Source organism: Macadamia integrifolia, chromosome 14 (assembly GCF_013358625.1).
Source record: "Macadamia integrifolia cultivar HAES 741 chromosome 14, SCU_Mint_v3, whole genome shotgun sequence".
Taxonomy (NCBI): Eukaryota; Viridiplantae; Streptophyta; class Magnoliopsida; order Proteales; family Proteaceae; genus Macadamia; species Macadamia integrifolia.
In genome coordinates, this window is record NC_056570.1 from 10,242,354 (window position 1) to 10,256,943 (window position 14,590).

A 14,590-nucleotide genomic window follows, 5' to 3' on the forward strand; every position below is an offset into this window, starting at 1 on the left:
CACAAAGAAGAAAATGAAGAAGCAGAAGCTCCAAACATTCTTCACATCTGGCAGCCAATTAATGTAGATCATCCCTTCAATAACCAGATACAAAGTTACAAAGACTGCTGTGAATTTAGAACTGTCTACAAGGGGCACAAGAAAGAACATGTTAAATTGTTAATGGAAGCTTGTTCATGTCAGAAACAATCTTGAGCTGTACAAAAAATTAAATGAAGGAAAGGGAAGCAAGAAGATCTAAGAGCTCATATTTGAATCCCCAGATAAAATTTAGGGCTCAATCTCGTAGCTAAAATTATATCACCACTGATGGGTTGGAAAAACAACTGCTGTCAGCAATCGAAAGTTTATCTTGGACTGCAGTTTGATATTGGTTTTGTCCATCCAGATCGGCACATTAAAGCATTTCCTTCAAGCCGAATAGCGATGAACCTCCGAACACGGGAGGCCTCTATCGCTCAGCCTTTCACCGTACTTTAGACTCCAGGCCAAAGTTGCAAGTGGCCAAAGTTCTACACATGATGAAAGGACCAACCACTGCAGCATGAATGAGCATATGATCTCAAAGAAACTGTCCCTTCCCCATTTCCAAGTTGCACTGCACTTGTTGGATCACTGACTGTTCGAGGGGCAGATTATATAACGCGTCTTATGCAGCTGTCTGTCTGGAGTTGCACTCTAGCGCCCCACCACGTCCAACAAACACCGCTTTCAAGCGGTTGAGCAGGTACTGAGGGCACGACTCCATGTCATATAAAAAAGGGTGCCCATTAGACCATGGCCATCCCAAATTTCCTCACTCTCATGATTTCGCAACTGAGTTCATCGCCATATGCTTCTCAATCAACTTATCCACAAAGGAACGGATCTGCAATTTCATGAACACAACATAATGAGAAGGTTCCAACCTAAAGAGGAATAATTCAATAGAGAGGTAGAAAACTTTCAAGTATAATAGAACTATAAAACACTAAAAAAGGGAAAGGCAAGAGAAATAACGAGCCCCATTCAAATCCAAACTAACCACAGGAACATATTAAAACCCTACCTTATTCCTCCTCTTGAAGTCAAGAAACTCGGGAACAGTCATTGCTTTCTCTGCATCTGTAGTCTGCTCCATAACCTGACAAGACCAAAGAAGAAAATAACATGAGGGGAAAAGCAGTTGAAACCTCCTTCATGGTATGGAAATATGCATCATCATCAAAATTCAAAGAAACCAAAAATAAGAGTTCTGACAGATAAAACAAATAATGGCCAGTACAATGGTCTAGAGCAGAACAAGAGGTAACCTTAGTTGCACTTTTCTTCATCATTGACTTGTAACCTTCCTTATCAATCTTCCTTGCTTTATAGAGAGGCATGAGCAATGATGCCACATAATCGACAACAGCCTGCTTAATACGCTCCACTCCTCTTCGCTGATTTTCCCCCAACAACTTGCTTTCAGAGAGTTGTGAAGCAGAGCTTTCTTCTGCCCGTCTCTCATGCGTTCCAGAGTGTAGTTTCATCCCAGTGTTTGAGTCCTCCTCATCCCTTAAGTGTTCAGTTGAATGATAGAAATTGGAATCAGCAGCTGCTGCTTGGGACCGCCACCTCTCAATGGCATGATAGTCCTTCACCCCTCCACTCCCAGCAGAATCAACCCATGCCTTTGAAAATCTACCATCAACGGCTACACTTTCCCCTGAATGCTCTCTCAGATTCAGTTGGTATGCAACCTCATTTGAGAAGCTTCTTTGAGTATAGTCATCAACCGACATTTTCATACTGTCAAGGTTGGCACAGCTGGCAAAGAAATCTACAGACCAGTTCCTAACTTTGCAATTCCTAGAGTCTATTTCTGATATACAATCTTGCCTTCCCAAAACATCCCCTGGCCACTTTTTTCTCCGAATATCTGAGTCATCCATTTGGGCATATTGTTCTCGTCTGGCAAATTTGTGAAATGATGGTATCTTAGGAAGCTCAGGTAATGTACTACATTCTGCTTCTGAAGATGCATATGCCTGCAAGATATTGTAATCACTTAATGTTAAAGATATATATATATATATATATATAACACAGGTCCACAATTAAAGCCACTGGGGAGAAGGAAATGGATTAGGAAAAGAAGAATCAAACAATATGTACTTTTAGGGTAATCGGAATCAATATACACCGCTGCTGTAAACATAATAGCTGTACAGACAGCACACAAGGTGCATCAAATCACCCAGGCAATCTTGTACACAAATTATAAAGGTGATATCCTAGCCGAATATCACATAATCAGGTAATAACACCGTCCCATCTAACGGATCCAATAAGCCAGCCAAAGGAATCAAACAAGTGATATGACCCACATAATTTTCCATTTATATTTAAGCAGCCAGAGATTTACTATGGTATTTAGGACATAGTGGAGAAAAGAAAAACAGACCTTTGCAGCTGCCATAGCGGCAGCACGAGCAGATTCAGCAGCAGCAAAGGCAGCAGCTTCTTCTTCAGACATGGCAGCACCGCTGTCATCCACCTTAAAATCCAACCCTTGTACAGCATCTTCTGACCGTGATGAAACCTCTGATTTTGAGTCAGTAATGGTTTCCAATTTGGATGGTTTGCAGCTCGGCTTCTTATTGTTCTTACTATTTACATTGGAAGGAGAATGACTTCCTCCTGATGAAGGAACCTGAATGGCCCCTTTGTTATCAGGTGTGCCATGAGTAGTGCGTAAAGGTGGCTTTCCTGAACTAAAATCTTTCAATGACTTTGCCTTTGATGAATCCATAGTAGTTGCTTGCCTCAGTAATTTCAATCCACCATTAGAAGCCTTTTCCTTGCGGAACACTTCAATCCACATGCTGACCAACTGGCTTGCCACAGCACGAATGTCACGGCTTGTATGTACACAGACTTTCTCCTTCACTGTCCTTCCAATACCTAAACCAGAAAAGGGAAAGCAAAAGATAATTTGCCATAATTTCTTCTATTATTAATAAATGAGATCTCAATAATTTAGAGAACACCAGGGGAGGGGAGAAAAAACTACACTGCAGTATCCATAAGAGCTATGTTTCCTGGACACTTCTGACCTACATGGACACCAATGGCACTGATAGTGAAAATTGCCAAAAGTTTTAGAGAAAGTGCAGCCCAACTAATCATAATGAGTTATATCTACCCTAAACATATAAATATACTATGCAAAGACGGTACAAATAGCATTGTCGTATACACAGATTAACAATACACTTACAGAATCTTGGACATAAATGAAAATTAAATCTCTAAAGTTTTTTTAAAAAATCCTATTTTTTGGAAATTGCATCCCCATCCCGGTTAAATTCTGATACTCGCACCCATATCCATTAAACATAGTAAAAGAACAATGCATGGGTCCAGAGAAGATAAAGCGGTGCAACCAAGAGTACAACACTCAGTTTTTTGTGTTTTCACTAAGAAAAGAACTACAAATGCACTTACCTGATAAACGTACAGCAAGCAGATCAGTTGACACAAGCACAAGCAGGCGAACACAATGTCGCAGCAGTTGAGTCCCATCTTTTCCCATTGAATCCTGTTTAAGATGAAAAAAAAAATTATATATATATATATATATATATTCTCCGAAATTTTATTTTCCAGATCAAAGCATGAACAAAGGGTGGAGAAGAAGAAAAAGACAAAAAGAAGAGAGAAGGACAGAGGCAATACTTAATTCCAACTAGGCTCGATAACAGAATAAAAAAATTGCAAGAAATATGGATAAAAAGTTACCAGTATCCATGAGTTGAGTGTGCTAAGGCCTTCTTTAGTCCCAGCAATGGATTTCTGGACTTCGACAGGAAGATTCAGCAACTCCTTAGCTAAGTGTAATCGACCTGCAGTAGTCTTCGCATTAAAGAACATATCCTTGAGCAAAGCCTCCTTGGTCAACATCTGTTCTCCATCCAATGAGCTCTTGTATAGGACACCAGAGAGTTCAACTGCATCAAGTCTCCTCAACAAGTCTCTAACTTCATTTCTTTCACCGTCAGACTGTCTCAGTGCAGCTTCCATTGCTTCCACTTCTGCTGCATAATCATTTCCAGTACTTAACATGTCAATTATCCGTACAGCCTCTCGTAGCCCGCTCATCATCGCACCACCTACAGTGTCTGGATGCTCCTTGCAAGTAGCTTCACCAGCGAAAAATAAACGGTTCTCAACAGGCCTACCCAATATGTCATAATCCTCCCCTGATGATCCAACAGCGACATAGGAGTAAGCACCCCGGCTAAAAGGATCCTTGCCCCAATTTGTTACAACTGTTGCAACTGGGTCAGGTACTGAGGACTCCCCAAAAAGTTTACGAAGAATCATTACAGCATTATTAACATGATCGGATGAGCTCAAATTTTGTCCATCCAATGCTGCCTTACCAACCACAAGGGCTATAAGGACAGGAGCTCCAACAGTCTTCTTGACATTCCAGAACATAAAGCACTGGCCCCGACGATCAGTTTCCTCAGCAGTTGCTCCAAAGTAATCCACAGTATCATCCCAAAATACTTCTGGAAATTCTAAGACCACTTTGTTAAGAACACCAAAGCCAAGTCGTTGGATAGAAGACTCTTTCCAATCTGGTAGGGCTGGAGAAAATTTAATGGTATTTGCTTTTAAGCACCCCAAAGGCACAGTGATCAAAACCGCATCTCCCACAAACTCACCACCATTTGATGTGGATACTTTGACTTTGCTCCAATTTTCATCATTTTCTCTAGAGTCCCCTGTGCCATAAAAGATTTCTGTCACTGCATGATTTAAGAGAACATTAAGCCCTTTACCTAAAGATTCAACGACGGTGCTGTAACCCCCTTTGATCATACAATGGGCCCCCCCAAATCCTCCATAAACGTCATCCTGATTCCAGTAAGGAAGAGACACTGCCTTCAGCGAAGCTGCACAACCATACTCCAAGTTGGCGAAGTGCCAATCCATTACTCTCCTCTCAAGAGGACTCAATATCTCATCTTTTGACTTGGTTTTATCGAGGTCTTCATTAGTGAGAGAATATGTTCCAGTTTCAGAGGAAGCATTTACTGAAGTATGCAATTCAAATTTTTCAGCATCTGAAACAGATCGAACCATAAGACGCCTCTTTAGAGCATATTCCAACCCATCCTCAAGTGACATTCTCATTGCTAGTTCTCCCTTCTGAGCAACAAGAACCAACATGTCATCAAGTAGGCTGTTAAACTCTGCTTCAAGAGCTTCGTCCAAATCAGCAGGAACTTTCTGGCCCGTCACAAAATCATAAAGTGGGCAGTCACTGTTCAACACAGTCAACTCAAGGCCCAACTGAGCACAGACCAAGGAGGATGGGTCTGGTCTTCTTTCAGTTGCCACATCAGCCTCAACACCAGTGATAATGCTGGCCCCAAGATCCACAGGGACAGAAAGAGATGAGTGATCTGTATAAACACGACCCCCCATCCTATTTCTAGCCTCAATAACTGTAACAGAGAAGCCTTGGCGCTGCAAATGGCGAGCTGCAGTCAAGCCAGCAGGGCCAGCTCCTACAACAATAATTCTCTTGCGAGCTTCTGACTCACATTGCATACTATCATTTCCTTCTACAGGGTGGATTACAGCAGATTCAACCCCACTTGAGTCTCTTACATGCTCTGCAGCTAAAATAGAATCTGATCCACCATCCACTATATCACTAGATGGATCAATGCTCAAAGCATCCACACAACCATCAGCATTGCCGTTATCAACCAGGCATTCGTCTGACTCCAGAGTGGATAACTCAGGTCCCAACACTTGTTTTCCATCTTCAGTGGCTTCTGAGATCAGTTTTGCATCGTCAAATAAGACATTGTTCTTCATCTCCCGAAGATTTTCAGAACACTTAAGCTGACCAAGAATGAAGGCCACTCCGTCCTCCGAATCAGCAACACCGGCCCCAACCCTTTCATTTCGTATCTTCTCCTCTGAAAGTCTATAATGTGCCTTAGCATGAGGTTCTGCTTTATCCTTTTCAGAAGCAACTCCTACATTGATATAACCCTGTTCAAGAATTGTCAGTAGTTGGAAATTAGCCAGAACTACAAAAGATGAGAATCGATACACCAACATAAAGAACAAGCAGGAAACTTACACTCTGGTCTAGAAATGAATATATTTCCCTAATGAGGGATGCACTTGGCGTCTCATCCTTGGAAGAAACATCAGTAACTCCACACTCTACGAGAGGTAAAATGCGACTCGTATCTTTACTCCAAAGGCCTAAGATTAGATTCCTGCATAGCAATGATCAATTCATCAAACTACAGATCAGAAATTACAAATATGACATGTAATTCCAAAAGTGTTTATGCCTCACCGTGGATTTTTCATATAAACATCTAACAAAGAAAGAGTTCTGTGTGATACTTGCCAACTTTCATTAACAGAATCCAATAGAATCTTCACTGAATCCATTATACGTGGTGCAAATGCAACATTAGTTCTTATGTTGATGCAATGTCATGCACGCAATAGACCTAGTTTGGATATAATCATACAAACAAACTTAAATTACCTTTTTTTTTCTCTTTGAAAAAGGGAGGTGGGGGGGATAAATTTGCATTACCTGAAAAAACTTGATCCCCCATCAACAATGAAGTTTGAATACTGAAGCAAATGGATTAGTCCACCACTGTAACTAAAAATCCCAAATCTTCTAAAGGGATGAGGAGTATATGTATAGTCGGACACGCCTACCAATGTCTTAAAGCTCAATAGGGACAAAAAGTATTCTGGGGCTATTGCATACAAGTATTGAAGTATTACTTTTAGTTCTTATTTGTCTGGGTTTTTTATATCAAGCTTAAACAGTTCCAAAGGGTCTCTTTTTAGCAGTAATTTGTAACTCCCTAATTTTGAATAGCCACCAAACCCTTCTTTACCTGGAATGTCAACTGTTTTGGGAGGCTCTTCTCCCCTATAAATACAATTATTAGATCTCCAGAATAAGACAAATATAGAAGATCAGGATTAGGGGGGAAAATCAAATGCATCAGAAAAGGTTATGTGGCAATCCAAAACAGCATATCATCTCCAGCTAAGTGTCAATAGAGATGCTACAAAATTAATTGTAAAAACGCAGCCTTAAAACGATGCAGAAGATAATGGAAAAACAAAACAAACAATGCACCCAGATTTTACGAGGTTCGGCAAGGTTGCCTACGTCCCCGGTGAGATGAGATCCTGCTTCACTATCAATGGAGAATAGGGTTATAGCGCTCGTCCTCACACCTCTCAGTATTGCTTGCATTACAGAGAAAGAAATCCTCACTATAAAAAATATATAGCGAAAAAACTCTAATCCGAAAAGTACACAATTGCCCTCAAATAAAAAATTCAAGCAGGGGGCTGCGCCCCCCTACACCCCCTGCTATGCGCTATGCAGGGGGGCCTCCTGCCCCCCTTGCAACCCCCACGGCACGCTAACCGGCTAGTGGGACTACCGTCCTGCCTGTGTAGGTGTTGCACCAGTACTCCCTGGATTAAACTGCGACGTAATACAAGACATCATACACCAACATTAATATGAAAAATAAATTCATATCAATCATAAAATTAACCATCACACCATAACACTACCAACAAAATAGCACAATAGACAAATTGACTTGAGCCACTGAAAATAAAAATCATGACTGGCAAAAGCATAGTAACACTATTAACACTTCAATTTTTCCAGTCACTCCATTGTACCTTCTGCCCAACCGCAAGACAGATGAAGAATGGGTGTCAACACCAGGGCCATAAAGTTGGAAACGAATAAAGAAGAAGATTGACTTGTTGGTTGTCTGGGTAATAGGAAATCATGATTCGAACAAAACTGAAAGATGCAAAACAACCACAACACAGCAAGCAAAACCTTAAGAGTAAAATGGCTTCAGATATGAGAAAAGAAACAAACCTGCATTCCAAGTACTCTTGAAGTCCACCTCTGCGTTTTAGGACCTCCCTGAATTTAATTTTCTCAACTGGACCAGCTATACGGGCTTTCAACCCAGCGGCCACTGCTGCCAAGCCCTTGTCAGCCTCTGAAACCATAAATGAAGGTGAAAAGGACTTGTCTTTAACTCTGGAAGGCCGATCTCCATCAAGGATATAATTATTTTCCAGAAAACCATGCTCATGCATAAGAACCTTCCAATCATTATCCCCTTCATAAGCCATATCCCCATGCCTACGTTTTTTAATCTTGCGCAAGGCCCTCTGCATCATTGAAAGTTTCTTATCCTCGTTTTCAGGATCAGGTTCCACTTCTGCATCTTCTGGACATATTTCTTCTGGATGCATAGGTAGGGATGGAGAACAGGTTCCCTTGGCTTCTTCCTTTTCATAGACAGGATCATAATTTGGAATATTTATCGCTTTCAAGGCATCATCAGAAGGTTGACTGTGCTGCTGAAAACAGGTATCAGAACCAATCATAGGCCCACCAGAGAATAACCTGGGATCATTAACATTATCTGGTGCTTCTTCCTGATTCACAGCAAGTGAAAAATCGGATTTTCTAACTATATCAGAAAGCAGTGAAACTGAGAATAACCCACAATCTGGTACAGAGGTTTCTTCTGTGCGTGTAGAGCTTGAATCATGGTGGTAGTCCGCAAAAGTATCCAGAGATTGATTTGGAACATCATCATGTCCGTATGTTCCTTCTTTCCTCGTTGAACCAGAAGCAGAAGAAGATGGATGGAGTTGAACAAGCTGGCCTTTTGAAAATCCATCAGGAAATTGACCAAGCCTGTCTTGAGGTTTCAGGATTTCCTCCAACTTCTTCTCACTGAGAGGCCAAAATGGTTCATCGCATCTTTTCGTTTCCCCATTCTGAGTTTTGCAGTGTGCAGAAGATAACTTTTCAACATGATTGCTCGGTTCATTTGAGTTATTCCCACAAGGCTGGTTCAAGCAATTACTATGATCTACACTGATCCCTTTACATGTTTCTTCCAATGACCTGTTCAACTGATCATCTGTTGAACAAGAAACTAGGATTTCTTTGACTGGTGTTGGAAGGGAAAGAGAACAAGGTTCTGGGATCGCACTTGAATGGCATATTTTTGGAACACCAACAGCTGATTGATCATATTCATTATCAGACCCGGCAGATTCCTCAGCTGTCTTTAAGACATCAGAAGTTCCATCAAAAGCTCCATCAAATTTTAGGCTCACTCCAGCAGAACTTGAAGCAATAGAAGATGGAAGATCTTCAGGAACATTCGAAACATCAGCAACAAGCACACCACTCTTCTTCATCAGTTTTGAGTCAGATTCAATGCTTGATTTTTCAGTAACGTCATGCCCCGAAGCACCAGACTTTCCCTGTGAACACTGCTTTAACCTACCCTGCAAACTCCAAGTTTCCTCTGTAAGCTTTTGGACAGATGCTGCGTAAGATTCTTGGACATTGCCACATGGAAAGTCTCCAGAAACACCACAAGAAAGTTGGTTTGAATTATCCAGGTTCTCCCTATAACATTCCAATCCACGGCCTGTCGAAGCCTTTTCTTTAATGTGTGCCACTGATTGACATCCCTGATCCTTTGGAATTCCGTCAGGGGTTTTATTATATTCAATATCATTAAATCTCACAATGTCTATCTCTGGAGCAGAAGCAAGCTCTTGAGATGGACAAGCTAACGAGTTCCCTTGCATCACCTTAAAAGGCATTATTGTATCAGCATCAGATCTCTGAGTTTCCAAAGACTCCTTTTGAACCACTGGATCTATTTGACTTACACCAGAAACCATATCAATCCTGCCTTCAATTTTGTGTATTTTCCTGGCTGACTTTGAACTAGAATTCGACCGTGGTCTCTGGGTAATCATGGATAGAACATCCTCGGAAACCTCAGAGCCTCGAATCAAGGCATCACCAGATGCTGCAGATTCCTCTCGATGTTTCCGAACAGAAGAAGATCGAGCTCTCCTGACGGAACCAGGCTGAGACTTCCTAACAAATGCAGAGAGTGAAACTTCTAGGTTTTCATCAGAAGAATGACTGGAATCTTCATTTTCTTTCTTTCCTTGAATCAATGTCCCACGAGATCTCGGAAGACGATGATGCTGACCCAGACCCCCATTAAAATCTTCTGTCTTCTTCGGAATTGAAGCAACCCTAGAACTTTTACCCCGGCCTTTTGGCCTGCTCTCCAACTCTCCATTCAAAAGAGGACTCAAGCCATCAACACCAATTGCAGGGCTTTGCTCCACTGGATTCTCGTGTGATTTTGCTTCCATTGCCCCATCCTTCAAAGGCTTATGAGAATAACGACCCTTCATTACCCCCGCACTCAAAGCAGAATCTGTTCCCTTTACCCTACCAGATTCACCATCCTTGCCCATCTTTGGACCCTTCAACTTCTTCCTAAAACTTGCCAATGTATCATCCATCTCACCCAAATCCTCATCTCCATCCATTGAATACTCTGCTCTAACCTGAACCGGTTCAACGTCCCCACTGTTTAATACAGGCTTAGCCCGCTTAGGGTTCCGACCCCGTTTCAATGTTAACAGAGACCCAATGGGTTCATCATCGTCATTAGAATGGACTCGTACTTCAACAATCTTTGATCTCCTCTTGGAACTGGAGTTCTTTCCTTCTTCAGACATCTTGGCATCCCCTGCCCTAGCTCTCGAAGATAGCGACTCTCCTTGTAACCCTAACATATTATTGAACTCCGACGCAACATGCAACCCTTCTGATGATTTAGAACCCAATTCCTCATCTGATATCCCTTCCCTAAAAGACAGATAGCCTTCATCGTTCATATAGTTTCTGGTCTTCAACGATACAAAATCACCACCATAAACCGTCAAACTTAGACCAAAATCATAACGTCCATCACACGAATGCACGGAAATGATAATTAAACTAAAACAAGCAAAACAAATCCTCTCAATCAATCAGTTTTCCATGCGAATGCTCTTGAGGGTTTCTCTTCTACTGTCCACACAATTCTGGGGGAAGAAATTAAAAAGAAAAGAAAAAAAAAAAATCGCAAATTTATTAAATAAAACAGGGAAACCCGAGGGTTTCGTTCGATGTATGCTTGAATGTAAAGGATTTGATCAGACGCACCTGTGTGTTCGGGCGTTGAAGCTCCGGCAATGGAGTCGTTCATGGATCTGCCGATAGCGAGGAAGTGCGCACGTTAGCCTGTTCCGGGGCCTTTGGCTTAGCCGGTCTAACAAGGCGCGCAAAAGAAAACTTGGATGGGCTTATTCGCGCGAAGGGACTCGTTGAGTTGAGTTGCTGACTCTAATGTGTCTCTTTGAGATGGTAAATTTGGGAACCCTTGATTTTTAGATCGTCATCTTTAGGGATTGTGTCATGTGTACCAACTGCCAAGTACCAACAATATCCTTTGGCGGATTTGGGTGAGATGGATGATACATTGGCAAATTTTAGGAAGGGAGGAAGAAGTTGAAGAGTCCAAAGATGGGTAAAGATTTTTTTTTTTTTGTTTGGATTGAGGTGGAGGTGGAGGTGGGGAATGAGAAACAAATATGCATTATGTAATATCATAATCCACATTGACAAAAAGATATTTAATGAGGGAAATACATCACATATATAAATACTCCGCAACAAGATCTTCTTGATCATTATAGACTATAAACATATTAGAAACATAAACGACCTATATCTGAATAATAGCTATAGGATTAAGCTTACTATGACGAAAGACACTTATTATGAGAGAATCATATATAATTACTAGTTATAGTTACTACGTATAAGAAATAATGCTTCTCAAATTTAGAAAGGTTGGTAGCTGTAAGAAAGTAATCCAATAATGAAGCAAAATAAATAGATTTAAATGTTTCAATGCGCAAATTGTAATGGTTTTACCATCCGAATATGCTAAGCGAGATCACCAAAAATTAAGAGATACCAAGCTGTCTCCTGCTTCTTATGGTAAAAACACAGTGACGATCAACAAACAAGATGACGCTTAACGAAATCATAAGAAATAAAGAGATACCAAGCCATCTCTTGTTCTTTTTATGGGAAAAACATAGTAATGGTCTACATACAGTACCTTAGCCACCTTATATATAGTCATAAGGCCATTAATTCAAATTTCCCATAATAAAAGCTTGGGAAAGGTTGTGCACACTGCTGGGGTGCCAACCAATGTCGCTATCTCTCCCTCCCCTTTGAAAATGACCCCCATGCCCCTTGCATCTCAACTACACTCTTATTGGTTGAGCTGCTAGCTCCAATAAAGTCAATGGCGTGCCTATCCCTATCCCTAAAAGTTGAAACTCGGGATGTATTTTGAGTTTTCAAATTAAACCCCATACCTTCGGATTAAAGATATATGTGGAGATATATCATTTTGCTAGAGCAATAATATAGTTGCAATATGAGTTGGTTGACTTCATTATTTGTCAAATGAGAATCCAAATATCACTTTGAGGTGTAGGACTCAAAAAGAGAAACAATAGCTGTAGCAACATTGATCACTCTTAAGAATGTTTATTCATTATTTAGAGGATAAAGACAAATTAGTAAAGGAAAATGGCTTATGTGGGGACTATAGCCCCTGTGCCTAGAAACAGGAGGCGAAATGATTGCCCTGACCCCATGAATGGAAAATGGCTCGTTTGTTGATACTTTCTCATGTATTTCTATTGGCCCTCACACATGCACAATAACCACACTCCCTAACAGAAAACACTTCCTCAAATGATAAATATTTGATGTGAGGAGATATTATGTACACCTCCTGTTCAAAGATATGACAGATAGAGTAGATTGGGTTTAGATGGACTAAGAATACATGGGCTTGCATGGCTGAGCTCAACATCTATAGGCAATGCCCAGTTGTATCTTTGGACAATGAACAACGGAAAATCTAATCAAGCTTCATCATATGCTAAGAGGATTTCAAAGTGATCGACAAGAAAATTGAAGACATTCAAGTCAGACATGAACAAGATTTGGATTCGTTTTGATTTGATACTTTTGTGTGGGAGAGATGGCTCAAACATTGACCGGCGCCTGTGTTGCCATAACCCAGTTTTTGCTTATACATTAATTTGCACTACGTCTTTTGAGGCCTTCTTCACTTATTAGGTTGAAGCTCAAAAACATACAAGTAGAATAACTTCAAGTCTATTTTTATATGCCTAAAAAAGCAACTCAAAACCCAAGTTTGATCAAAGAAATTACGATCTCAAATGTGGATGTAGCCCAATGTGAGAATAATATTCTATATATTTTGGAAGAATATTGATTGCATCTGCTAACTTTGGATATGATAATGGCATACACCAATCACATGATTAACACAGAGAATGTTGGGCAAGAGGGATCTTTTTTAAAGAGAAGAAGAGAGGATGACACATGCCAAATGTGACCAAAACTGAAAGCATACTGAAAATAATCAATTGGAAAAAATCAGTAAGTACTCAAACCAAATCAATCGAAATTGATTTTCAAACTAACGATTTGATTTGGTCTGAAATTGTATTTGATGAATACTCTATCTGTGAGTTTGGAGAGAAACGGTAGCTAGTTCCAGATTCATGGATTTCATTTATTTATTTTTGGTAAATTTGGAATCCATTTATTTATTTATATTTTTTTGTGTGCAATGAAAAAAAGAAGAAAATAGTGGAAGGTCAATACCTCTTCTTGCATATGTGCTCGCACATAATTGGCAATATACTAGAGGGGTATGGGGCACGATGCCATTATAAGCAAAATGATACCACGGCCTCCATCTTGCCACATTTATCCCGAAAGAAATTCTAATATCTTTGTCGGATCGGTCCTACTCCTTATTTGGTGGTGATACCCTACACCTCATTGAATACTAGGGGGTCAAAATCCAACTAAAATCGGTTGGACCGTTAAAAAATGATCAAACAAAATCAAACTGACCGAACCAAAGCAAATAATTTTTGGAGATCAGTAAAAAAATTGAATCAACCTGATCGATCAAACCAGAAGCGAATTGAATTGAATCGAATCAAACCAGAAGAGAATCGAACTGAATCGAATCAAACCTGGAATGAAACCAATAGGAAGCCGTTAAGAAATTGAAAAAAAGGAACCGATAATAACCTGATATGAGCTGGGTTTGAAAATTTGAAACAATTGGCCAACTCAAATTCAGATCAACTTGGATCGGACAGATCCTAAATGAAACTAGTAGGGTTTATGATTATTTTTAATCTGATTCCACTGATTCTAACCGATTCCAATTAAATCAGGATAAGAACGGGTCAGAGTCGTCAGACCGATATGAATCCAGATTCCTAAATTGATAAAATTCAGATCGGAACCACACTTCAGCTTAACCATAGTTTTGGTTTGAGCCAGTGCTAGACCGAAACAGGACCGAATCGACCGTTTGGCATCCCCTGATCCACCATAGACAAGTGTCGCCAACATTCCATCCATATCAAATCAAGTCGTACACGTGTCGTAAATATTAAGGATCAGTTGAGCCTGTTACGGTTTGCCATGCAGGTGATAAAAACTTTATTGGCTATGTGGTCCCTCAGCCCCCACTAGCTCAACACTCCCCCACTCCCTCACTGA

The 14,590-nt window shown here is 40.5% G+C and overlaps 1 protein-coding gene across 3 annotated transcripts; it reads right to left on the minus strand.

Annotated features, from left to right (window-relative positions):
• Positions 1–9: 9 nt before the first annotated feature.
• On the minus strand, positions 10–11,303 carry LOC122061544 (lysine-specific histone demethylase 1 homolog 3-like). 3 transcript variants are annotated; one of them, XM_042624849.1, is made up of 9 exons: positions 11,114–11,303; positions 7,940–10,810; positions 6,131–6,272; positions 3,763–6,039; positions 3,469–3,562; positions 2,426–2,925; positions 1,293–2,009; positions 1,049–1,123; positions 10–868 (listed from the first exon to the last, which is right to left on the minus strand). In XM_042624849.1, exons 2-9 carry the CDS (start codon positions 10,801–10,803, stop codon positions 803–805), a joined length of 6,735 nt encoding a protein of 2,244 aa, XP_042480783.1. In that variant the 5' UTR covers positions 10,804–10,810; positions 11,114–11,303; the 3' UTR covers positions 10–802. The 3 variants fall into 3 exon arrangements, with proteins under 3 accessions (XP_042480783.1, XP_042480782.1, XP_042480781.1); XM_042624848.1 differs by having other exon boundaries at positions 7,940–10,815; XM_042624847.1 differs by having other exon boundaries at positions 7,940–10,992.
• Positions 11,304–14,590: the final 3,287 nt, after the last annotated feature.